The 27,232-nt window shown below is 39.4% G+C and overlaps 1 protein-coding gene across 1 annotated transcript in view; it reads left to right on the top strand.

Moving 5' to 3' along the window:
- Positions 1-27,232, top strand: part of PTPRN2 (protein tyrosine phosphatase receptor type N2) — a 663,063-nt gene that overhangs the window by 410,128 nt on the left and 225,703 nt on the right. Inside the window, exon 15 of the mRNA XM_054190602.1 lies at positions 12,338-12,402. Coding sequence (XP_054046577.1) covers positions 12,338-12,402 — 65 coding nt within the window. The remainder of the gene's footprint in view (positions 1-12,337; positions 12,403-27,232) is intronic.

Here is a 27,232-nt window from a genome sequence, read left to right on the forward strand (position 1 = left end):
ACCAAATGTTAGTTTGTTTTGAATTTTTCCAAACTTCTGTGTTTCTCTTCTTCACCCCACTCCAGTGCTTTTGGGCCATGATTCGTGAGCTGGACATGTCTTAGAGTGCTTTGCTGCATAAGAACGAACAGAAATAAAACCGCTTTGCTGAACCCAGGTCTGAGAGATGATGGTACTCTTGAGGACAGCAGCCTTTCCCCATAAAAACACGTGGTACCTATTTCAAGGAAGGTTTTATCAGTATTTCAGAAACATTAGGATGGAATTATACAGTCTCTTGAGAAGAACTGCTGTCTTTAAAGACGATATATATATATATTTATAATCATAGAAAAATTTAAGTTGGAAGGGACCACTGGAGGTCATTGGGTTCAAGAACCGGTGTAAAGCAGTGCCAAATCTGAAATTTGGCTTCTTGAGGCCCTGCTCTACCTGAATTACGGAAAACTCAACAAATAAAGATTCTACAGCCTCTCAGGGCAGCCTGTCCGCATGCTCAGCCATCACTCACTATGAAAATAGTTTTTTTCCTTCTGTCCAACCAGAATTTCCTTTGTGGCAATTTGCCTCGAGTCCTTTTGGTACGAGTCTCTGCAAAAGTCTGGCTCCATCTTTTTTGTAGTCCTGCCCAAGCAGCAGTCAGCAGCAGCTGAATCACTTCTCTTCCCCAGGCTGAACAAAGCCATCGGTCTCAGCTTGTCCTTGGATTCACGCTCCAGTCCCTTTGGTGGCCCTTCTCTTGTCTCTCTCCAGTTTGCTGATGTCTTTGTTGTGCTGGAGACCCAAAACTGGACATGAAGAACCTGAAACTATTACATGAGTCAGCCACCAGGTAAAAAATCAGTAGCTGAAAAACACTGCCTCTGGCTAAATAAAGCAAAATGCTGGTAAAGTTCTGCAAAGATGAAGAAGAACAAGACAGAAATGCCCTCCATCCCCACTGTGTACAGCAAAGCAACAGAAGGGCACCAGGGAAATTCAAATTATGAAACATTCTTGATGAAATATTAATAAAACCATACTATGGTCTTAATTGCTATAATTTAACACCCTGTATGGTATAAATATTTTAGAAACACGGTAAAATGGAACATTAAGAAGGGGTCAAGGGATAATAATATACATTAATCTTGATTGGCGGAGATGTATACCTCATACTTAATTTATGTTTATACTACTGTTCTGTATTCATTTTTGAAGCGTAGTGGGTGGAATAAGCCATATGTATGTGTCTTACATTGAGACGTACATGTTGTGTGTGTATGTGTAGATTATTGTAGGTATTTATAAAGTAAAGGGTTCTGGCGTATGAGATATATATATATAAAGGAATTTTAAAATGCTTTCAGCAAGAGTATCCTCTCCTTTAGAAATCAGTCACGGATCCAGCAGTCTACAAAAGGAAGGGGGTCAGGAAATATGCAAACCTCTTTCTCACAAAATTCTTTCCTGAGGAAGTCATTATCTGTACTGCCCTTGTAATAGCCACCTTTCTTTTTCAGTAGCAAATATTTCTTTTCAGGCTGGTTTCCATAAATTTGCTTCAAGGGGAAGCTCTGGAAACCAGCCTGGGCTATGGCCACGCTGTCAGGGAGGGGAGAGCGCTGGGAGGATGGCTTCGTGCCCAGCTTCAGGTGTACTTTACGGCCTGTCTTGGTAGGGGAAAAGTCTGCCTGCCAAATGGAGCAGTCAGGGAGAAGTCAGAAAACATTTCACCGAGCTTTTAACTCTCCTATAGATTTTCACCCCATAAGGAAGCTATTGTGCTAATTTTTGCAGAAAATAGCATGCAGAAATTGCTTGAAATTGCTGGCACTCAAATAGTGACCTATGCCCACGTATGCATAAAGCGGATAGGCATTTCATTTACATTTATTGTAAATCGTATGCAGTAATGATTTCTATGTGTTAAATTGCATAATCCATACAAGTCTGACAGTCTCATAACGGCTGTGGGCCGATGTTCTCTTTTGAATGCATCAGTGCCAATGAAGGAGGTTATCGTACCCTTGACAGAGGTTACCGCTGGCTTGTATCTGCTGGGGGGGACTGCTCCGGTGATCGCTGCCTAAACAGTGTCAGTCAAAATGTACCAGGCAAACTCAAATAGTTTAAATAGCAGATTTTTTTCCTAATGGTGCACTTTTAGCCAGAAAAAAGGGTAAGGAGCTACTCACAAGAACGCATAGCTGGCATTTTGAGGGCCAGTAAACTCTTCTACTGGCAGGGCTGGCTCCTGATGCACTGTATTAGTCCACAACCTCACACTCTGTCGATTCATCTATCTTCTTTAGTTCTAATATTTCTGTAGTCGTTTATGATTTCTCAAAAACAAACAAAAACCAAACCAAACCAAACCAAAACCCCAACAGCATGACAGAAATGCTTTTCTTTCTGGATGTAGGATCCTCCCACAAAGAGCACAGAGATCTGAGATACACGACGGCATTTTGCCCAGTGGGAGGTTTATAATCTGATTTATAATCCACTGGGGTGAATTGGCACCACAGGGAGAGGGACAGTCCAGGTAACATTTATTGCACTTTTTAGGGATGTCTTAAAAAACTGTTTTCATAGCATTGTTAGAGGAGAGATGGTGCCAGCAGAACCTCATGCCAGTAAGTACTGGGTTAAGCCTCCTGCAAAAGAGAGACCTCTCCGTCACACCAATTAGAGAACAGGAAAGCTTTGCCTTTGCTTCCAGCGCTTCTGGGAGAGCTGATCAGAGTGCCCTTTCCTGCCATTTCTCCTTATTTTAAACCCTGCCAATAAGTCTCTTCTGCTCCTCTAAACAGCGAAACGGTGAAAGCGCTGCGGCTTTTAAAGGATTTGTAAGGCTTAGCTGATCACATCACTTCCTGTGCCAAAAAAGAAGAGAAAGAATGTTGTGTGGATGGATACTGCTTTGGTATTCTGCTGTTGTGTTGCTTAATATCAGTTCCTTGCTATCTGGACTCCTCTCTGTAGCCATCTGCTGTCTCCAGTTGTTGGGTAGATAGAAGTTCTATCATGGGAACCACCTTTTAGTTGTGTGTTTGCAGAGTCCCTTTCCCATGACGCTTCGGGCAATGGGAAGAATTTGCAGGTGATGTAGGAATAATCCTAATATTTTGAGTATCCCCAGGATCTGCAAAGTAGTCGTTCTTCACACACTTAGATCTTTCCTGTCAAATACTTCTCCTCATTCCCACCAAATGTGCATACCCACACACGCATCTACATGCAAACTCTGTAAATGCATTTAGGACCCAGTTATCTCTGTAGACAAGCATTTATCTTCCTTATTTTGCGCTTGACCCATCCAAGGATAAACATGATTTTTTTATATAACATAATTAAAGTTTATACTCTTTAAAAAATATATGGCCTATATTTCTGAAGCAGGCTTCACTGATTCTTCCACTTTTTACTGATTTTAAATAAATTTTTTCAAAGGTGGCAAAGTAGCCTCCAAAGTTATCATTAAGGCAGAATTATATTGTGAGAAACGATGGGCAAGTTAACGTCATCCCTATTCACTCTTACCTGAAAGCTTTATTGTGACTCTGGTAACTGGTGGCATCCTTGGTAATAAATATTTTCGTTTTATTCTGAGGCAAATAGATTTTGTTAGGGAATGACCTTGTGCATTAACTGTTATTCATGATTTAGTGAGCCAGTCCGCTGAAATATTGCTAATGTTTTCCCAACTCAGTCTTGTTACATTTGTGCCACACGGATGACATTAAGTGTAGTTGTGGATGAATAACAAATAACATGGCTTGAAGTTGTGTTTTGGATCATTAAAGAAATGAACCTACAGGGTACAGTTTTATTAACTGAGGAAATGACTGAAAAGAATGACGGTTCTTGAATGTGTATTTATTAAAAATAACAACATTTGGCATGCTGAGAATTAGTGGTAGTGCCCTTTAAATTTTTCATATACCGGCGCAAACACACTACAGCGTCCATCCAAAGATTCTGACAGATTTTAAATAAGATTAAGAATAATTCATATATTTCAGGCTGTTTATATGAGAAGACTCAAAGTGGTGCAAGCAGGAGAATGGTAAAAAAGTACAGTATAACAAAGAACAGAATTAATAATTAGAGGTCAATATGTGTATTTTTAATTATATATTATAATATCAAAGAGGGACAGTGTATTTTCCAGGGAGACCCTCGGGAGGAGTGGATCGCTTCTTTAAAGGTGCAACAACTGTTACTTGGTTTTCTTTTCCTGAGCTCTTTGGTTTGCTTTATGTTAAAAAATAACAGAAGCTGTAGAAAAAGTAGCTGATAGGCTTCTGGAGAGAAGGTTTTGTACTTTCCTTTCCCCCAATAATACATCACCTACTCCAGAGAAACGACACAAGGTCAGTTAAATTCCAGATAACTGGCTTTCCTCAATTTCAACAAAGCTACAACCATAAGTAGCAACTTCCTCGTCACTTCAGTGGTCCTTTCTGCTTATAAACCACCCCACTCAATATTGCTAGAAAAGTGACAACAGGAGAGAAAATTGTATTTTAGATACTACTATTCCTGGACATTAGGTAGGTCAACGTTTTTGTTCCTATTAGATGGAGATGACCATAGAAGCTTATCATTTTTGTATTTTTTCTAAAGCATTAAAAGGACAAGGAACGGATCTTACATAAAAGTTTATGTTTTTAAAAAGGACAGATGGTTCTTATTTAAAAATAATAAAACACAAAAAGGAGATGCAGTGGGTATCCTGAGGGATCCAAATGAAGTATATGGAAGGCGAGAATATTCAAATAGAAGCAAAAGCAGATACAAAACTAGAATACATAGCTACCCTTGAAAAGCTGAGTAACTGCTATTATCTGTTTGATTTTTTTGGTAGTATTTTAATCAGGAGAAAATTAAAGCAATCTGTTGAATTCTTGACTATAAATAAAAGAATGCAGCAAACCTGTTCTTTTATAATGCTATTCCAAAAACCAGTCTATTTAAAAGGCAAGAAAAGAAGCTGTGGCCTTAAACTTATTTTATAGAGAGTTATTTTCCACAGTGTTGTCAAGGTGAGGAGGCAAAGATTTCCTTGCACTAAGAAGAGCTGAGAGATCCAGATGGTCCCTCTTACCCACCCATCCCCTGGGACCACGAATCTTGCCTTCTAATTTGTAAATGTTCAGACTGAACATATGATGGTGAACTTTAATGTTAAGCTAACTGGGACTTTAAAAAGTACAATTAAAAGTTGATCTAGACATTAGCAATCAGCCGAGAAAGAAGCTTGCTGAGACAAAATTGTCTGCACTTGCACGGGTAGTCGCACCACTTTGGGCTACTTGAATGTATTCTGCTCCAGCTTCAGCTCTACATACTGCAGGTTCTTTTATCTGACTTTTCCGTGCAGAGCTGAAACTTGTCAAAGAATATTTATGTGAACAAATTTTGATGTGAAAGGTGGAATGACACTTCTTTTTTCATTTTCTGCTAACACTGGCTGAATCGGTACATCTTTAGCTATAAATAATGGATAAGTGTTTTAAGTATGCAAGCAAATTGTTACACGTACCTGTGCTGCACTCCATCAAGTAATGTGCAACATTGAATTGTCACTGTTAAAATGGTCAATAGTGTTAAAAATTGTCACTGTTAAAAAAATAATTGAAATATATTCTGTATTCGTGAAACATACATAGGTAAAGGGTGGTTATTTTTGTTATTAGTACTTAAAACTCCTCTATCGATGCACATCAACTTCTCTATATTATTTAGGAGAATATTTTTGATAATGGGTTTCTCAAGCTTTGCAAGGAAACATTTACAGTAGATAAATGTTTTCGATTTCTACAGTTTTAATTCATATAAACTGGTTTTGTTCATACTTCAAGAACAGAACCATTACATTGACACCACACTTTGAAAATTTCTCTCTGTAGCCATGGCATTGTCAGTAGGACTGGTTTAATGCTGAAGTATTTTGAAGCTTGTATACATGTGTTTCTTACAAAGGTATGGCTGTGGAAAGAAAAAATAAAATTGATTTGTTGACCCAACAGGACTCTCCAGGCCTGTATTTACATGTGATGAATAAATGATAGCTGTCTTGGGATGGGATAAGTCAATCTCTGGTGATGCCTATTTACTTCTCTTGACTAGTGAGGGAACCTTGACTGATTTCTTAGTTGAGACAGCAAAGTTAGTAGAGATGGATCCCACCATCAACAAAAAAGCTCCAGAGAAATACAAAAATGTTATTGCCTATATCCCAAACTCCTTTACTACGATTTAAGTACCACATTTTAGAACAGCAGTGTGCTCATTTTAAAGGACATTTAAGGGAAAACGTACAATTGAGCAGCTATTTATTAAATAAGTAAAAATAAATCAATGCAAGCAGTCAGGCAGAAAGATTGCGTTGAAAATGCATACCTAATCTATGCAAACTAACAGCTACGTGAGGTCCTGCTGTATCAGGTCTTTGCTGCTTTATCCTTGAACGTTATCTGACCACGGGACATTAGGGACATGGCAGGAAGATGGTTTAGAGAGGGGAAAGTGATGCTGTTTTAGTGAATGAGTGTGAAAAAATATAAGAGCTCTTGCCAGCTTCTCAAGTATGGGCCAGTTTTTCTCTTATGGCAACATGCAGTTCTGCTATTTGCCTGAGAAATGTATTTTTTGAACAGAATTAAAGACAAACAGAGGTGGAAAATTCCTTGATTGTGAGTGTGGAGATTTGGCTGTCTTGTACCAAAAACTATGAGAATGCAAAGGTGCATTGGGAGTGGAGAGCACGACCTGAATTTCCATCTGCTGGTTTTATTGGCTAGGGCAGGTTGTGAAGGATGTGTGCCCACAAAATTGCTGGAGATGCAAACAATATTTTAAATTACTCCAGGCAGCAAGGTACTGCATCTGAACAGATTGAAAGCTGAAATGTTGATATCAGAAATTAAATTAATGCATGTGAGATTGAAACAATATCTAATTAAAATCATTTGAAAAATGACTTGAAAATTGAATATGACATAATATTTAGCAGGCTGTCGCTGGTACAGCTATGCAGCTTTGACTTTTTTGCAACCATTTTCATTCCAGGCCTGGCTGCCAGTTAACTAGAAATTACACATGAAGCAACTATCTCATGCCATCACCCAGTAAAGATTGGAAGACAAAATACCTTTTGCCTGCAGCCCGTGTACTTGTCCCTCACTAATTGAATTGCAAAATTTAGCAAAGGAACCCTTCTTCTCCTTGTGTTTGTCCATTTGAGTTAGTAATTTTTGTTTCAAGCTGGAGCATTTTGAATGCTCATGTTGTGTTTTTGACTAATTTACTTGCAGTCTGATGCTACTCCTGCCCAGCGAGAGGAATTACAGAGGCACAGGCTGGAGCCCCTGGAAGAAGTGCCCAGGGCTGGGCACAGGGTGGCCACGCACCACCCTGTAGACGTGCGCCAACATCAGGGAGGGTTTATTTATATTCCAGAAGGTCTATTCTTCTGAACGTGGTCATACCCAAGTATCTAATTCAAAGTTCATTAAAGTACTTTTTCATTACTTCCAACAAAGGAAAGTGAATGAGGTGGGAAAAACCTACGTAACATTGGGTTGTTGGGTAGGGAGAAGACTTAGAGGGCGCTGAACCAGCAGTGTGGTTTTGATTTTCCTCTGTCCCATTCTCATTTAGTGGTGTGAGTGCCTCAGTGGTTTCAGGAGGTGCAGGTTTACTCTGGGTCTGTGTTCTTCTCAACAGGGAGAGAGACCAAATATCATGTGAACCCATTTTCATGCAATGGCAAGGGACAAAGGTTTTAGTATCCGCTGTGTATTTGCATTGCATAGTGCATGGGTCTGCCAAACATAAAGGCAGTCTTTCTGGTCCAACCTATGAAAAAGCTTTCCATATAATCGCGGGGTTCTTTGTAGGGGAGAAGAAAGTGAAGACTGACTTGATGTGAATGAATGCAACATCTGCTTGTCTTAGATTTGGGAAACTTGTTAAAAAGTTAAAAATGGTAATAAACACTTACCGTCTCTTTGGATTTCCCTTCCTTCTTTTTCCTTTCCTTTCCTCAAAGAGGGGAAAATCATTGAAATTCTTCTCAATGTGGTTCTATGAAAGGAGCTTTGCAACAAGCTGATGGGAAGAAGATGGTTGTTGTAGAATTCATCTGACAGCCTACAGTAAATCTGAATTAATTGCCCTCCATCACTTTATTGACTGGAGGTCTAGTCAATGTAGTTAGTGAGTCTAGGGCATGAATTGTCTCATTCTAAAACGGGCATGTAATAGAGGTCAGGGGAATCATATGTCTGTAAGTACTTTTTCTTTTCTACATTTAATTAAATGCAGCACACCCTCAAAGTCAGATTCACAGCAGAAAAATAAGGTTTCTTTGTGAGTGGCACCATCTTCCCACAAATAATTTTCATATATAAGGATGGTTTCTTCTCTGGAGCAGGTAAATCCTGCAGCAGCGCGGGAGGCAGACCCAGGAGGTCTCCTGCAGAAACCCTTCCCTGGTCGCGCTTGTGCCAGTGTGTGCCCCCGTGAGTGAGCCGGAGGGTGCAGTTGCGCTTGGCAACCTGCTTTATAGCAAACCTGTGTAAACCACTCATTTCTCAGGGCTTCCTTCTTCCAGAATCGTTATAATGAGACTGGAGGTCTGCTTGAAGCCCTGTGTAACTTGTTCCTCCTAATAACCCACGGACTCTAAGGTTAAACCTGCCGACTACAAAACTAGACACTCAAATTCCTGACTCTGCCACTGACAGATAACTCTGCTGAAGGAAAGAAATGTTAGCCCTCAGAAAACACATCAGACCTCCCTCAGGTTAGTGAAAACTATGAACAGTGACAATCCCTACCCTTAAACACTCAGTAACACCCTCATCGTGCTCTCTAATAGAGCAAAGCCATTAAGATGTCCCCATTGTAATTTAGATCACAGAAGAGACTTCCACAGATACTTTCAGGTTAAAATAACTGGTATACAGAGAGTAGGCAAAATTATTCCACTGTAGCTACGTGCTTAATTATATGGAATACTGCATAAATTGTCAAGTGCAAAGAATTATTCTGATAAATTAAAATACTAATTAAATAGGCTGTTGCAGAATTTTGAGAACATTATAGGGCTCCGCTTCTTCAGGTAATTTGCATATCCTTCATCTAGTGAATTTAATTTAAAGGCCTCCTTTTTTGTGTGTTTGGAAGCCCTTTTTGTTTCAGTGGAAGATTAAAAAAGGGATTTATATGTTGCTAACTGGGTAAGGTTGGGGGTTTTTTGCTTTTTTTTGAATAGCTGTTTTTATTATGCCTCTTCACTGATGAGTTTGTCAGTTCCCCGCTAGCGTTTCTGGACTTTTAAACTGTGGCTGTAAAAAATCAACTTTGATGGAATGTGTAATATACCATGTTACCCAGAATTATAATTTCCAGTTCATAAAATTTGCAACAGAAACGTCATCTGCTGTGTATTTGTATTGGAATAAAAGCTAGAAGGTAATACACTAAAATACTTTTTAAAAATTTAGGCCAATTTTCAAACGATTAGAGGCTTGTTCTTAATATTTGAATTTATTTTCCCACCACTTCTTCCTTGTCTATCTATAGGCTATCGACCATGTTTTATTGTCTCAAAATCCTCAATTATAGTTAAGAAGTTATGTTCACTGTTCGGCAGCTTGAAGCAGCTGCCTGATGTGCAGTTGGTGCTTCAGCACCAGCACCACTCTTTTTCACAGAGTTTCTTCACCTTCCTGAACTGCTCGTGGAGTTCAAGGTTAGCTAAAATATGCTCCGATACATGCCTGGAGTGAGCGCGCCGGAGACTGTCTGCTGCGTCTCTCTCCGCAATCTGACAGTGCCCGAGCTTGACCATTTTCAGGTTATGATTTAATCAATAACACCTTGTGCCTTCATACCTCCTAATTTTGGCAGGGTTTGCGTTAGCATGGCTGTCAGAGCTGTCCTTTGTGTTTAGCCAGTATCAAGGGGAAAAGGGGGGGGTGTTAAGTAAACTTTTTTTTCTGTTTTTTAATATCAAAGCTTCAATAATTAAAGTCTTCAGGAAACCTATAAAAAGGAGGTCAAATATGTAATTGTAATTATAAAACTCAGCAATTCAGCAGACCCAATATTTTCTATTAACTGTTCATGTGGTAGGAAATTACATGTTGGGATTTAGGGCTTGTTGTTTACTTATGCCCATTTATTTTGCAGCCACTCTGCTGTGCAATTTTCTTTATCCTAAGCTACCAAAGAATTATTTGTTGGACCATTCAGTTTCTTTGAAAGAGGCTGTGGAGCTTTCTGGTTTTATAAATCTAAATTTTTGCATTTGGTGGAAATCTGCCTTTAACGTATATGCTTGGTGTGAGGGGGGCAGTGTGGTAGCGTGGCACACCTTTGCAAGAAAATGGCACATCCAAAAGGGAGAATGGTGTAATGTGACGTGGCAAGTCATCAGCCGTCAGTGAAACAACATAGTCCAGAGTCCATCTCAAGGCTGAAAATCAAGTTTGTTGGCAAAGATTTACTTATTTTTTGGAAATTCATACTACACAACATATACAACACAGTGAAAACATATGGTCCAGGCAACCCTCCTTCTCATGTGGTCCCTCTGACTCTGGGTGGAATAAATAAGTCTGTGAATGTGTAAAGTATGGCATAAGTATTAATTAAGTGAGTATTGTATGCAGTTTTTAAGCTGCATTCAGCAAAACATGATTTTAAGCTTTCATCGCTCGGGCCTTCATGTTCCTATCTGCTTATTTGGTGGCATCTTGAAAAGAAGCAAAAATAAAGTTGTGTGGGTCTAACAGGTGGACAGAAATTTCCTCTCTATTTCAATCATCGTCAATATTCATCCCTCGCTGAAGGCAGGCAGAAAAGTTTCTCTGTGTTAGAATTGCTTGACGTTTCACTTCTTGAGTCTTTGCACTTACAAACTCTTACCAGAATCTTTCCACATTTTGGATAGATGAGGTGAGATTGAGCCCTAACGACACGGCTCACCTCTGAAATAAATGTGAGTCATTTGTGTTGCACTTTGGACAAACTAAATAAAGTATCAGTTCACAACAATATTGCTTCTGAGAATTGTCTGCTGCAGTCTGAACTGTTTTGAATATGTTTTGAACTGCAACAATTAAAGAGTATTTTTCACAAATGAAAGATAAAGCTATTAATTCCTTTCAGCATTTTAGTGTAAATTTACAGAGTTACAGTATGTTCTAGCACACCTCTTGTCCTTTCTGGTAGGAATGTTTCCTTTAGGCAACTTAAATTGAGAATCTGAATCCAAATCGTGTCTGCAATCAAAGGACAGAGTTAGGTGCCTGCAGATGTGTGTAAGATACGTGGGATGACTCATCGTATTAAATGTCCATCCCTTTCCGTTGACTGCAGAGAGAACCTAGATGACTCATTTGGATTACATAGTCAATGACTAGACGGCTACAGGGAGGAGAGTTTAACAAGCCTGCAAGGCTTCATTTCGACTCATAAATCAAGCCAGGTGCCTGGGTTTTGGAAAACCGTCACAGTTTGCATCTAGAAGGTTAAAGTCTTCCCATCCAAGACGGGATGACCTTACCCATACCCACAGCTGGGAATAGTCTCATCCTTGCGCTGTCCCCAGAACTGTGGTTAGGCGTTGTTTTGTGAGAATACTCGTGGGCAAAAGCCAAAATGTGAAGACCACAGTAATGGTAAGAAAGTGCTCAAGTTCATGCCCCGGGCACGTTTGTGTTGTAAGTATAGATGTAGTCTTAGTGGTTACTAGCTTTATTTTGCATTTGGCTTTTTCATGCTGGATTACTTTATTTTTGTTTTGAATGCTTCTACTGATATAGAAGCTGATAAATAGGAAAAAAAATAAATTTCAAAAAAGACAACACAGTGCATTGCATCCCGATGTTGTGAAATAAACTATTTATCTTGCCTGCTGGGTAAGAGTCACCTGTATTTGTTGTGAAATGTCCTACACTGCGACAGTGCTATTGGAATGGTAAGGTGCTGCCCTGCTCTCCGCTGCAGGGAAGACAGTGGGAGGTTTCCACTGAAAAGAAGTTCCAAAACGTATTGTGTATATGTGTTAAAAGTGTGTGATACTGTGTGTACGAGGGAACTAGAATGAGTTTGGCTTTCTTTTTCACGTAATAATGAATAATTAATGGCTTACCTACGCATTCAAAAAACTGACTAGCGGAGTTGCTATCAGGGAAAGGTATTCCATAGAAGGAATCGGTAGGAACTGTCATGAATTTATTGATGGAGGAAAGAAGGTTGGTTATATTGTAAATGGTGCAAAATCATGCGTATTCCAGCTTTCCTGTAACTCTTTCCATCTTGATTTTCCTTACAGACATAAACAAAGAGAAGCTTGAAAAAACAACTGGACTGAAAATTCTGCAGACTGGTGTGGGGGAGGTAAGTGGCTTGGGGGCATTTTACACTCTCAAAAACATTTTAATTGTTGGGGTTTTTTAAGAAATCCTGGAGCTCATGAATGTTTGTGAGCTACCAGTCTGATAGTGCTAAGGGCCTTTTTATGATACAGTTGCATCTGTCAAAATACAATCTGCTGCACAAATAGCACCGTATCCCACAGAGAAAGAAATACCATCCTTATGAGAAAAGTGCAGCCGGCTTTAAGAAATGCAGTTTTTTGCTTTGTTGTATCACAGAAACAAAATCCCCAAAGATGAGCACAACAACTGAAGTCATCATATTATTCCCCTTGGTTTTGATGGAGTGCTATCTCATCTGGATCAATGAAAGTTTAAATTTGGGGTAAAGAGTCTTCAGATGTTACAGCGAATCTGCCAGTGAATGACTTGCTTATTTTGGATGTAACTCGAAACATAAACAAAACATGTGTCTGTTATTATGGTGATATCACTAAGCAAAAACTCCACTAAGCAGTTCATCATTTATTAATAAAGATGATGCTATCTGTTAAGAACCTTGTATGAACTACAGTTGATTGCTAATTCTAGTGCTAATTTTGTGTACACATTTATCTTTTTTTTACTTTTCATTTAAGTAATTTTGCTAGTGGTGAATGCTCACAGGGCTAGACAAATGCCTTTTTCTTGTGATTACATTATTCTCAGTATTAAGAATAATTAATTACTAACTTGTAATATACTGAAGGAATTTGCTTTTTTTTTCTTGTTTTTACTGATTTTCATTTTTTGTATTTCTAATTGTTATCAGTTCATGCCTAAGAACTTAACTTGCCAGGATTTATGAGGTTCTTTGTGTAACTTTTTTCACACTGTTAAAGGACTTGGTCCTGAAGAGGTACCAACACTGAGACCTGTTGAGACGCTCAGGGCCAAAGCTGTAAGAATTAGAATTTGGAAACAAACACAGGTGAAATCGTCAGATAATGGAAGCCAGCACCTCTCCTTAGCTGGAGCCGATTTAACTAGTTGAGGTTCTCAAGGGTGTATCGCCTCAAGACCTGGGAAGTGTATCCTGGAGCATGGCTGTGCACCTCAGGCCGTGTCCTGACTTCAAGCCAGAGTGAAGCTTGTGTTTGTGCTATCTGCAGGGCCTGGTTTCTGCTAAATAACAGGAGAACCAGGACTGCGGCACAGACTATGGAAGGCACACTCAGTAAAATTTTACCCAGCAGGACTCCTCATGCTAGTGAAATACTTCCATGTATTTTGTCCGATTCCAGTCATGGAATGGTGTGCAGTTGGCTTCAAAGTCAGCTGGAAAATGAAAGCCCACTTCACTTCAAATGCTTACTGTTGAAGGACTTGTTATCTTATATGTGATCAGTGGAGAAAGAAAGCACTTTTGGATATTCGAAATGCAAGAAGTTGTCACCTGTTAAATGCATCATTTAAATCACATTGCAGTAATAGGGTTGTTGTAACCATGGCAGTCTAAGGACGTACTGGAGATACAGCCTCAAGGACTTACTAGCTTTTTTAAGACCAGCTAATAGAACTGGAAAAAAATGGACAAGTTCTTAGGCTAGAGATCTGCCCAGTCTTGTTCTTGTGCTTGGGTTAGTAAAAGTCACTGCAGAGCTCACCTCCCATATATTTAGGCTATCGTCGCTTTTAAAAAAAACTGGTGATACTATTTGGATTAATAAAGACTTTGACAGAAAGTTGTGCTTTACACTCTGCCAAATATATATTTTTAGAAAGCAAAAAGTGAAAATTAATCAACTGAAGGGAAGCAGGCATTTTGGCCTAAATACATTCCAGGTTACTTCTGAGATATGGTGATCAGCAGCGAAAGAGCCAAGTGGTTTGTAACATTAAGGTGATGGAAGAACATTTATTCAGCTGCGTATATATTTTGTTGGATGTGAATTCTTCCAGCTGTGTACATTCCCTTTCTAAGTCTTATCAGACATGATTGTGTACATAATGAATACATTTCTGCAGTCTCACCTACATGCAAAATAATAGAGTTCTGTAACCAGGCTGTTTCTTTGTTGATAGGGTATCAGATTCAGGCTATTTCAGGTTAAATCTGTGTTAATCCAGTTTTGCAGTTTGTTTTTGATTCACCTTGGTGTTTAACAGTGTTAAAATAGTAGAAAGTACATATTTTGACATGATGAAGAAGCCTTTTGTTGAATAAGGATTTCTTTTTCTTCACACTGTGGGAATGGAATTATATGTAATGGTAACTGTAAATCAAAGTCAAGACGCTCAAATCACAAGTACTTAGAAAAAACTCTTTAGTTTCAGAATGAGGGATGGCCTTTTTGTTTGGACAGTAGGTCAGATTCGTGTCAAAGTTAATGGATATATAATCTCCACTTGCAGGACTGTAAAATAAAAAGGATTGATTTTGCATGGCAAGTTTCATATCTGAAAAGGCTCAAGAGAAACGTAGCTGAGATACTAGTGGCAAATGGAGCAGCTGTATAAACAAAGCAGGAGCGGTTCTAAGCTCAGCAATAATTCATGTGTGGCTCTGGACAGTGGAATCTGGTTTAGGTGTTGATGTATGACAACAGGATTTGTGCCTCAGTAAGAAATGTGTAGACACCAATGACTGCCCAGGCCTTGGGTGCGGTAGAAGGAAACCGTCTCTTTCTCTGTGGAGAAGAGAAATGCTTCTCAGAGCTCCTCAATCTCTCGCTTTCTCTCTCTGTCTCAAGAAAAGCATTTCAAAAGCAACAACAGATTATAAAATTCACACCAAGCTTACTGAGCCGTTCAGTCAAGTCTGGGGAGGGCTGATGAATTGCTTTTATGTCACTGCATAAACATGTGCTATGTAGTCATTAACAACACGGGTCTGGAGTCTAGCACAGCTACAATACAGTTCATCATCTTTATGTCATGTAAAAGATTTCCACAGCTTCAGTGAGTTTTTTGGATAGAGCTGAGGTTAGCTGCATTGTGTCAGCGCAGGGGAGGCTCTGCTTTAGCAGGATTAAAAATGAGTTCCTAAACTGCCACGTCAGAAGCTGCTAATGTCTCAGGATGTTGACTTAAAAGTTCTATATGTTTCATGGGAAGGTTTGTATGATACAATGCAAAGAGTTGTCTGGACTGTGGGTAAGCAGATCAGGTCACTGTGGAACCACAGACCCTTACTGGTACTTCCACAACACGTCCACCTCATCTGACATGTACCGGCAGAATATTCAATGGTCCAGGGGTCCAGAAACCTGGATTGGAGTTTGATGTGCTGCGTGTCACTCTTAAAGTGCTAATTATTTTGGCACCTATCCTGTTGTAAGAAGGCTATTATACCAGGAAGCCAGGAATAACTCTGCTGCAGAGCAAACCAGTGCGACACTGAAATCCTGAGGACGTGTGCATTGCTGTAGTACTGACTGCCTCTGGAATTATATTTACAAAGGTGTTTATTTTCTATTTGGAGTTTTCCAGCACCTATAACAGCTCTAAAACTCCTATATGGTAGCCCTCTGAGATTTTTTTGAGTCATTGTCGTGCATAATGTTTGTGCCACACAAAGTCATCATCATGAGCTTTTCACATCTTCTTGGTTATTCATATACAATGAAGCTGCTGTTGTCTTTGAGGTATTTTCTTTTGATCTCCCACACATGAAATAAATCTCTGAAGTCCTAGGTCATCTTCAGAAGTTCAAGAACCTCCTATAGTTGAGTGTATGAGAGGGTATGAATGTAAGTAAGTGTTGTGTTATCTATGTGTGTATTTGCATAATACCATAAGAGGCAGAGCACTGGTAAAAAACCTGACGAGCTAAACAACATTTAAGCATGACCCGTAACTCCATTCTCCTACCTCCCAACTTGATGTGGACCATTGCTTTTTGCAGAAATGAGAGATGAATTTTTTGCTCTGCATGGCTGAGCACCCCTGCGAGATCTTGGGTACAGCATTTGGTCTCACACAGAGGGAAAGCCTCCTTAGCGGCAGCACGGCCCCCCCGACTCCTGCTGACTTCAGGGTCCAGCGGAGTTGGGGGTCCCAGTCCCACGCAAACGTTTGTCCAACTGGACTTGTAGTCAGGAGCTGCTCTCCAGCCTAAGGGAGCTCAGCAGGCACCACGAACCACAGGCCACGCAGAGGTCACTGAGTAACCTGGAATTCCTGCCACGTCCTTTAGGAACTCAACCACTTCTTTCTCTTCACGTAAGCGCTTTTGAATTGTTATAAAAATGCAATATTTTTCAGTTCAATTCCACGCTGAGCGTGGTTCAAGTCCAGCTCCAGTTTAAGAAAAATTCAAATAATGGTTCAATGCAGTTACGGTGGCATGGAAAAATAACGGTTTATCCAGCTTTTGGCTGAAATATGTTTTCAACAACAATTTCGGAATAAAGGGTCAGGCTTTCCAGTGGCTCAAGGAAGTGTAAAGATTCAAATCAGGTTTTGGAGGCTAAGAGGTTTTGGTTTGAATGACAAATTAACTGAGTCAAGGCCTGAAACAAACCGAGGCCAAGGGCACTGTTACCGTCTTGAACTGGTAAAACAGCACCCACTCGGGAATACATTATTTTAAATGAACTCTTTCAATTTCCCAGTAGGGCTGCACAAAATACACTCATCACTGGAATTTTAACTTTGTTTGTAGGCTTTGAATCATGGTTCTCATATAGCAGACATAAGAGTTAGAATAATTTTCTAAACCAAATGGAAATAACCCAAAATATATGCAAAATGAACACTTTGCTGTATCTCTAGATATTCTGAAATAGAGCAGTGATATTTTGACATGTTTCAGGATATTCTCATTTATAGATATTTTTATAGATGTAGAATTATGTTCATGTTGCATAAAATGATATTACTACAATAAAGAAATCTGCATTTCAAAATTCTAGTGAAGCCAGAGGACATGTTAAGACAGACTTTCCAGTGATGTGCAAACGTCTTGGAGGCAGGAGTCAGATTTCAAACTCATCTTCCTTAATGTTGACAAATTTTGTCATTAATGTCTGTGTACCTAGATTTTACCGAGAATGATATTGGAAATCCATAAAGAATTGGAGTGAGCGCAGAACTTAACAAATCATTTGCAATTCCTGAAGAATAAGGTGTCGGCTTTTTTCTGATCGTCTCTGACTACTAGGCAGATTGCTAAGGGTTGGCTTTTGGCTTGTACAGGCCAAATTAGCCTGGGATCTGCACCAGCTCCCTTTCTTACAGTGACATCTTGGCAACCAGCAAAAGCTCCATATCCCAGTACCTGGTACACTGGGATAGGAAGGGATGCTCTACCCAAGATCACTTAGATCTTGTACTTAGATCAGTATCGGTAGCCCTGATACTGACCGTGGTGTGGGAGCAGCAGCTGTGCGTGCATAAATACCCAAGTTTTAGCCCAAGTCACAGGTAAGTTTTTCAACTTCTGTTAAAACCCACCCTCCTCTTACCAGAAGTAATTAGGCTGAAGCCGAGCACAGGTGCCTATGAGGGAATACACGCCTGCATTACAGCGTTAAGCATTCCTGGATCAGGGGACACCCCTGGGAGGGAGGGCTTTTTCCATGATTCTGCTTTCAACATCTTTTCCTACAAAACCCATGGCTTGGAGATCAACACATTCATTTTTTCCTGTTAAGTGAGAGCTGGGATCGGACATCCTGCAGACGGCTCTTGCTGTTGGCGTTTGCCGATCGCTGCGGCTGTGGTGATTAGCAGTTGAACAGAGACTGCCAGGAGGAGAGTGTTTTGGAGCAATACATTGCTATGGACAAGGCACGCGTCAGGTGCCTTGCTTTAAGGCATGTAACTTTAAGGCTATATATACAAACAAGAAAAATAATCATTAAATGAAAAACTTTAAGGAGTGCAATCCTAGAAATATTCTTGGGGAAGGCACAACGGGGAAGATTTACTTTATCTCCCATGCACAGATTCTGAAGCTGTGTAACACTTAACAATTCATAGATTATATTTTACATAGAACGCTACTAGTAATATCCTACTTTCATGGGGTTTTACTGACAGTGAATAATATCTCACTCTTACAGTTTTGTGGGTATACATGTATAGTAAAGTGATGCTAATCAGAAGTCAGTCACACAGTAGTATTTAGAAGTAATGCTTCAAGAGCTTTAAGGAATAAAGCTAAACAGAACATTAAATTTCTCCAAAGAGAACGATGGAACTCTATGGCTCATTTATTTAAGATCTTGTATGTTTTTGCAAAATGCATTTTAGCTAATATTTAGAGATACTGTTAATGCTATTTATTAACTATTCATTATGGTACATAGCCCACTAGAGGGCTGCTTTTCATATAAATTGCATCCAGAGTGTTAATAAACAGCAAAATAAAAACAAAAAATATGCACCATGAATATGTATATTATTTTACCACATTATTTTGTCATATACCTTCTGTGACTGCCTGTTATATACAGAACATAGTAAAACAATATAAATCATGGTCCCAACTCTGCAAACATTTAGAATATGCTGAGTTTTAAGTATATACTTAGACTTTCCTTTTAAGCTACCGATAAGTTTAGAGTTAAAGAGATGCCTGGATGCTACTGAGACTGTCTTCTGTCACATATCACACTGTCTCTGGCTCTGGAGGGGCAAAGTTCCAATGTTTATCCCCTGTATTTGATTTGAATATTGCATAGCAGAGGTATTTTGACATCTGAATGACAGGTCACAGCTTCAGTTTGGAAATCAGGTGTCAGCAGTAATTTCTTTTCTTGTGCTCTGATTGTGACAACGCCCTCCACCTTCTTTACAAATTTTTAAAGAACACGACAAGGAAATGAGGAGATTATAATGTTAAGAAAAATACAACAAACCTGATTTTCACAGACAACTATCAGTGTATATTGATTTATGTTTTCCTCCCGAAACAGTATAAAAAGCACAAGTATTCAAGTGTCATGTTGGTTCATGAATTCCTTTACAGTAGTACTGTGTGATTTAAAGGAGCAGAAGTGCCAAGTGATGTGGCAGTTGCCATGGCAACTACAGCAATTCAATTTTTATTCAGTATCATGTAAAATGAAACAAGATACGGTTTGCCTTGTGGCTTCAGGAACTTACACATCCTACCAGTGTTGTTCCTTTTTGTCTTTTTTAAACATTGTTCCATTAAAAAAGTAGCATATGTTTGTTTTAAGGATTTGTTTTGGTTTTAGGCCGTGTCATGCCATTGTTTTTCAAGCAGTTTCCCTTACAGACCGCTATAGATCTGTAGAGAAAAGAGATTTAGATACTAGCACCGACTACATAAAGCAAACTGCAGGGTAATTCTGCTTAAAAATCAGTGTTATTATCTACCCTATGATTTGGCAGCCTGCATTTTATATATTCATAAAGGAGATATGCAGGATCTTTACGTAGGAGAATGTGATTGTTTGTGCTAGGTATCTTACTGATTCATGAAATTCAGGATCCTCCCTCTACCAGCAGCCAGTTCATTATGACTCAAAGGAAAACAAAACCTTCAGTGGTGTAATGGGTTGGCTGGGGAAGCTGTAGGTTAAGATTAAATTCTGTTTAACTGCCTGAAGTTTGAGTGATAGAGATGGTCAGAAATTGTGAGAAGGGAGATTCTTCCACCTCCAGAGGCAAGAGCTTGACCCTGGCAGGAACACGTGGATTTCAAGCAATTTCAAACACAGATTTAACTATTTGAGGAGAGGAAGAGGTGGCAGATCCCAGTCCCTCAGCCCTCTCTCTAGCAGTCCCTGGGCAGCAAATGTTCCCCTCCAGGTCGACATGGAAAGCCACTCACCAGGACCTCTGCTCCTGTTCTGTAAGCAAAGGAGAGTAAGTCTCTTGGTCTAAGATCCAAGCTGTGAGACATCCAACTTTTATGAATCGCCGGCATCAGGGGCCTTATAGTAATGTCAGCGTTAGTAAAATAAAACAAGAACAGGGCACAGAGCCTCTCACGGTCCCACGTTCGTCTGCACTGTTAAAATGTTGGCATGGCCACTCACGTGGTGTCCTGCACCAACTGGTACCCTTCTGGGCTGTTTTGCTTCTAAGTCTAAACAAGATCCAGGCCAGCGACCATCCATACCAGGCAGCTTCATCTTGGTCTGCTTTGGAGCACAGGTGGGAAGGCAAGTGTTCTATTTGCCTTAGAATAAAAGCTTCATCTAGGGTAGTGACTTTTTTTTTCTACCTAGTTACAAGATAGATGTGCCATTTATCGTAGGGGTTTTAGTACTAGGCTGTAAACCTTAAGATCCGGTCCGCTTTCTGGGAAGGCTGAAGGTTTGGTAGCACATTTTCATTCATCCTGGCCAGAGTAGTTTCGCATCTGTACATCACTAAGTTTACATCCTTAGAGGCGACATCGCTGTAGCGCTGCTCCACGTCCATCACTTCAGCATCCTCCAGAATGCAAGTCTTTATGTGCTGTACTTATAAAATCATATTTTAGTCAGAATATTTTTAACGAGGTCCTAAATTTAAGCATTTTATTTCTTTTTTCCATGAATCAGCAAGATTTATCCTGATGAGATAGTTTAAAGATTTAGTTAGGCAGATGTTTGAGTTGCTTTGAGTAAGATTAGTTCTAGTTTTTGTTTGCACTTTGACTGGTATCAAAGGGAAAAGTTGGGGTTTTTTAATAGAATTGCAAACCTACTTAACTGAATTTGTAGTTCAAAAGTTATGTAGAAAGAACAATGTAATGGCTCATGCACTGTAAAATGTCACTGATAGGTCTCCATTTTCACTTTGGTACATGTAGGTATCTCTGATTTGCATTGCTGGGCATTAGGCACAAGCATCGAGGAGATAACTGATCCTTTATAGCTGTATATTGCAGCTCCAGCAAAATACCCATTTCAGTGAAGAATTATATGTGTCTATGTACTGCGTGCCAAGACCTGGATAGGGCGTGAGCACAGCACTTTGGCACGCATGAAAACAGCCCGTTGGGTCAGTATGACTGCTTTTAGCGCTACGGATAGATCTGTCTTGGAGCGGTTTTTCAATGTGATCCGAGCATATCAAGTGTTTGAGTATCAGAACCTGTGACAGAGAAAAGGGAGATGATTCTCTGCCACGGGAAAATGGCCTGGTCCATTAATGCCCAAGGACCATTGCGCTGACAACGGTTCACCGTGCACTTTGCTCTTGCAAAGGGATTTCATTTTGTGAACTATTTATCTCTCTGGCTCTTTACCTTCAGCGGGTAGAATAATGACTTCCTTTTACAAATGTCAGTGCTGGTTTTATGATACGGATTTCACTTGATTGTTAAACTGTTAATTTACAGATCTTTACTAAGTGAATGCAAACAAATTCTGGTCCTCAAAGCCCTGCTAATGCACAATGTTCGAATTTTAATTTCCAGTCCATCTTAGATTATGGTGATGAAAAACAATATTTAATCCCTCGTTAACACATGAATAAGCGGAAACTGTCATTTCCCACCAAACAATAACGGGATTATCTCAAGAACTGTCAGTTTATGTGAAAACATTATGTTGCCCAAATTTTCATAAAAATTAGCAGTGGGTAATATTCAAGATCAGAGCAATGGAAAGAGGGAAATCTGCATTCATGGTAATAAATATTCATATTTGTCTGCTCAGGAGATGAAAATCTAATCAAGGGGCTATTGATGCACTGGCTTTTTTTTTTTTTTTTTTTTAAACCAAGATGTTTCATCTAAATTGGGTTTGATATGGAAATTAGTCTCACTCCAAGTCCTCCAGGCCATGAGCATGCTGGGATAACACTGGAGGTGTCCGGTACATCAGATGTTGCTGCTGGCATCTGCTTCTACAGACAACAAACACAATAAAATAAAATAAAAAATTGACAACATCTCAAGGGTCAAGCTCCCAGGGGCTTAGGGTGTTGTGGTGGCTTTCCCCCCCCCTAAACATTTTAATTTTATCCCAGTTAAATCCCCAGTACTGCAGGGTTAAAATTGTCGGCATTTTTTGCTTTTGTTGACAATTACCATAAATCAGAAGACACTCTGCATGAAGCTTAATGAAATATGTATGATCTAAAAATGGGAAGAAGATAAGTGCAGTATGTTGCTTTAGGGTTTTGTGTGTGTATCTACGTATCTGTGCGTGCATATGCACAACCTGGAGAGCTAACTTCTATTTTGTGTGCTGTGCACTGAATGGAAGAGCCAGGCAGTTACCAACTGGAGAACAAAATAGGTTCTTTACAATAAAAAATATATCACATGAATTAAATGTTTCATAGTTTATCCAAAAAGTGAGAGTAGTATGTTTTCTATATCAGTTAATATGTTCAATTAATATACTTATCTGTTAAAACAGTCTTGATACTGGTTTTGTCTACACCAGTACAAAAATCTGGTCCTCTAACATTGCATCCAAAAAGAAGTGTTTGCCTTGACATACTTTTTTTTTGTGTATTATTATTATTGAACTCACTAGTTGTACAAAATCTCTTGTCCATCCGTGTACTTCTTGGGGGTTTTAAGACTTTTTTTTAATGATATATATCATGAAAGTACTGAACTTACAAATAACCTCATATAGATAGATAGATAGATAGATAGATAGATAGATAGATAGATAGATAGATAAGTACATACATTCGTGGGAGAGTTTTGTGTTTTATGAGATCTACCTAGCAGACTTTTGAGCTCTACTGGACAGTAGGCGGTTTCATCTAACTACTGATTGTGTGCACACACAAGCAATGGGTGACTCAGTCATTTTGAAACTCAAAATATCATCAACGAGTTTATTTAATTCCTGGAGAAACTGTGGTACAAAAAAGTACCTTTTTTAGATTGGGCACTGGACAAATATAACATTCAGCTATATTGTCTGTAGCAGGAGAGAAAGGAAAGATAAGCAGAGGCTGCTCTGAAAGAAAGGATGTTCTTACTGACCAAGAAAAGAGAACAGCTAGAATACAAATATTGCTTGTTGTGGAGGTTTCATCCTTTCGTTATCAAATCTATACCAAATGGAAATATGGAGATACGGCTTGTCCTATTTCATAATTTCAGTAATTTGTGCAATAAATCATTGAGAGGCAAATATAAGCAGCCTGCAGAGTGTGGTGTGCATGTATTGGCAGACCTGATATCTTTTACTGTACAATCTGTGCTGGCATCTTTGTCCAAAATGTTTTTCAGAGACTTTATCTTCCTAATCAACTCCTTTGCCAAGCTTAAAAAAAAAAAAAAAAAGGAACAGGAATGCATGTAGCATATATAGCAGATGGGTGTTCAGCAGCGTACAGGTGTCTGGCACGCAGGTGCCAGATAATGCCAGGTAGTTATGTATTTTCTGGGAAATCCCATTATTTGTTCTTAAAAGAAAGAGTTGCCCGTTCTTCTAGTGCTACCTGCTCTAGCAAGATGTACACCTGAGAGTATTAATGGCCCTTCTTAACTGTTACCCATTTGGCCAGAGTGGTGCTTAGACCAGAGCTGCCTTTTTTCTCTTTGCCTTTTCCCAAGACACTAAATCGACTCTGAGAAGTTCTTCGTGTTCCGCAGCAGAACAGCAGTAGTCTGTGCTGAGGTTAGGCAACACTACTCGATCCAAGTTCTTTATTCACTTCACCTTCTTAACCATTTTGCTATTAATTTTAGCCTAAATAATAACTGTTTCATCATGGAGAGCATTGGGAATTCTTCATATATAACAAGTAACTTTGGCTACGATAGATTCATATTTGGGGAAAAAATCCAATCAGTTACAGTTACTGAAATTATTTGAGTTTGTCTTAAGTAGAGAGATGATGACGATCTATTGATTAGAGAAGCATTAGGCCATAATACACCTCAAGGCAGTATCTGGAGATAAGCCATGCAGTTGTATTTGTAAGCTATATATTCAAGGCGGTGTGAGTACTCGCACTACTAACCTCTGCAACCTGTTTTAGCTGTTTAAGGTACTTTGTATTAAGTAATGTCCTTGCGTTCTTGATGCAGGTGAGGAAGATACTTCAGGTGCTTCGTGGCCTTCATCTGTGGTCTTGGGTCCCATTTGCAGTCATCTCCTCTTTCAGGGAGCTGCTGCTTCACACTATTGAAGTATCGCAGCCAGCTTCAGGATGTGTGCTCCGATTTTCCCTGCAAAAGTACCATGTGTGCACCTAGCAATGCTCAGCAGGATGCGGTTCCGTGTCCTGCAGAGCTTTTTGAAATTGTGGAGCACTTCTGGTTTCCCATTTGGATGAAATCAAGCCCTGGTTTTTCATGATAGAAGCACAATAACAGAGACCCAGAACAGAGTGGAAGCGTAGGTCCTCACGCAGAAAGAGGAAGACCCTGATTTTCTGCACTGCTCTTCTGTGTGTGCTAAACCTCATCAGCTGCACTGGTAGTACCCTCCTGAACTCTTTGATTTTAAGTAGATATTTTAATATTCCAGATATTTTATGAGAACCTGGGACAGGTAGGTGATGGTGTAGCTCCCGATTCATACCAAGATTCTTGTTCTGAGTCAAGCAGGTGAAAGCTTGAACTTTGTTTTCCCATGGCAGTGCTCTGACTACTGTAGGTGGGTCGTAAAGCTTTCTGACACCTGATCTTTAACCAAACAATCATGTCTTTGAAATGAAAAAAATTCCCCATTCAAAGTTTCCCTAAAACTTTTGTGGATCTATGAAAAAAATCGTTCTCTAGCAAATTGATATTTCTTTGCATAAATCACTTAACTGAAAAAAGGCTGAGTAGTTTTGATTAGCAGGGGCATTACAGTAATGCTTTCTAGACAGGACTGGGATCTCACTGGGTACCTGCCCACACATAGAGTGAAAGGAAAACTGTGCCTTTGAGTGATTACAGATAATCACTCAAAAAGACAAGATTATAAAAGAAAGGCAATAAAAACTGTCATTTTTCTTATTTTACACGTAAGGTTATGAGTTATAAAGAAATTAAGTGAAATTGTCCAAATTTGAAAACAAGCCTGTGAGAAATGTGGGACTGGACTCAAAGCCCAATCCAGTGCCTGAACCAGATGCTCACCTTTCCTGACCATTAGTATGCAGTTCCAGGAGCATCAGGATGAAAGCTTATCTTCAGACTTGACTTAAAAAAATATTTTAATAATCCCAGCTATGAAATGCTAGGAGCTGATCTTGGATTTTACAATAAGAGACAAAGTGTTTGTGATACAGTATGGTATGTAAATTACATGCAAAGTATATTGGCTTGCAAATTTGAACGCTAAAAGGAAAATCATTCTTTTCTAAACCAGAGAAGAGAGTTTTTCACCCATAGAAGCCAGACTCTGCCAATAATTTCTTTAAAACAAATTGACAGGATTTCATTACATTTTAAAACATATTTGTCTTTTCATGCAAAATAATTTCCTCTCTTTTCTAAACAGGCTCAATTTCTTTACTTTGCTGATACCAAGTAGGCAAAAATGCTAAAAGTCTGTCAGATAACTAAGATCTTATGAGGATATAAAACAATTGATTAGTAATGTGTGAAATTTTGAATTGTCATTTTAAGACTTTGGTCTTTTGGTTTCAACAGTCGAAGCCTGGAGCAGATCCAGGTGTTGTTTGTGACCTTGTCGGTCAGTAATATCCACAGTGGCTAATACCATGTTGTTATTGCTGTTTTGGACACATTGGGCAATGAAATGTTCCTCCGTCTATTGCCATCGTGAACTTTGGAAACACTAATGGGCGGATACAGAATATTTCAGGAATAGGTAATATCCACAGGGCATGACAAGGTACACCTGGTTGTCTCTCTGGCTCACCAAGAACACAATGGTGCTATTAAGCACGTTTTGTTAGCTGTGACGAGAGCAGAGCAATAGTAGCTGTGCCTGCTGTCCTTTCTCTGGTTTACCTTTTTCATTTTGAGCTTGAGTTCTGTGCCAGACTAATAGCCGATGGCAATGGGCTGGGGAAATGAAACTTTCACTAAGATTAGGAAATGTGCAGAAAACAATGTGTGAAATCCTGATTTGACAAGGATGAACAGAATGGTGAGGGCACAGACATTTTGTGAAGTGAAACCGTATTTGTACCCAACGTGTCTAGAAAAAACCTGTAACAGCTGAGGTGGCAAAAGATCCCACCCAGGAGACAATGGAATGACATCCTCATTATACCAGTCAGAGAATAAAGGAGGTGTGGAGTTTATTCTGCCCTTTTCAATTGCTGGCAGCTTATATTAATTTATGGTAGTGGAGCGATGTGTGTGTTGTTGTGCTCTGGGGTGATTATCCTTGTGAGACTGTAAGTTCAACAGTTGTCATGCAATTTGGAGTTACAGACTGGCAATTTTCGTAATTGAATCTCGGGAAATAAACAAAATATGGTAACTTGATACATTTCAAGCAATTAAATTTCTGCTGAGATTTCTGCTTCATTCTGGGGATCCCAAATTTGCTCAGCCAAATTCTGTCTCTGATTAGGAATGCACATAACCCCCAAGAAGTGGAAGAAGGCAGCCACCTTGATTATATATGGTGGCACAACAATGCATTGTATTGGCACTTGCCCTTTAAAACATGGTCTTTCTAACCTGTCATGAGACCACAAGTCAGGAGAGCAGACTTTGAAAAACTGTATTGGCTGTGGCTTTTCTGGCTCAGGAGAGGTGGAATCACAGAATTCCACTGTTGTAAAATGATTTATTTGCAGGGAAGGAATTCAGTATTCCTACCTACCACATTCAGGCTGTAAAGTTTTCAGAGCAAAGTCTCTTCCTTGCTTCATGCCCAAAATCCAATATCTTCATTATTAATTACCACAATGGAGCAGGTTCAGGGAACAATCAGGCTGGATTTCCTCATGCTAAATACCAAACAGATTAGCAAATATTCAGAGGTTTCCTGGGTCATTTTCCTGAGAAATTGAATGAT

This window comes from Rissa tridactyla, chromosome 2 (genome assembly GCF_028500815.1).
Source record: "Rissa tridactyla isolate bRisTri1 chromosome 2, bRisTri1.patW.cur.20221130, whole genome shotgun sequence".
In the NCBI taxonomy this organism is placed as follows: Eukaryota; Metazoa; Chordata; class Aves; order Charadriiformes; family Laridae; genus Rissa; species Rissa tridactyla.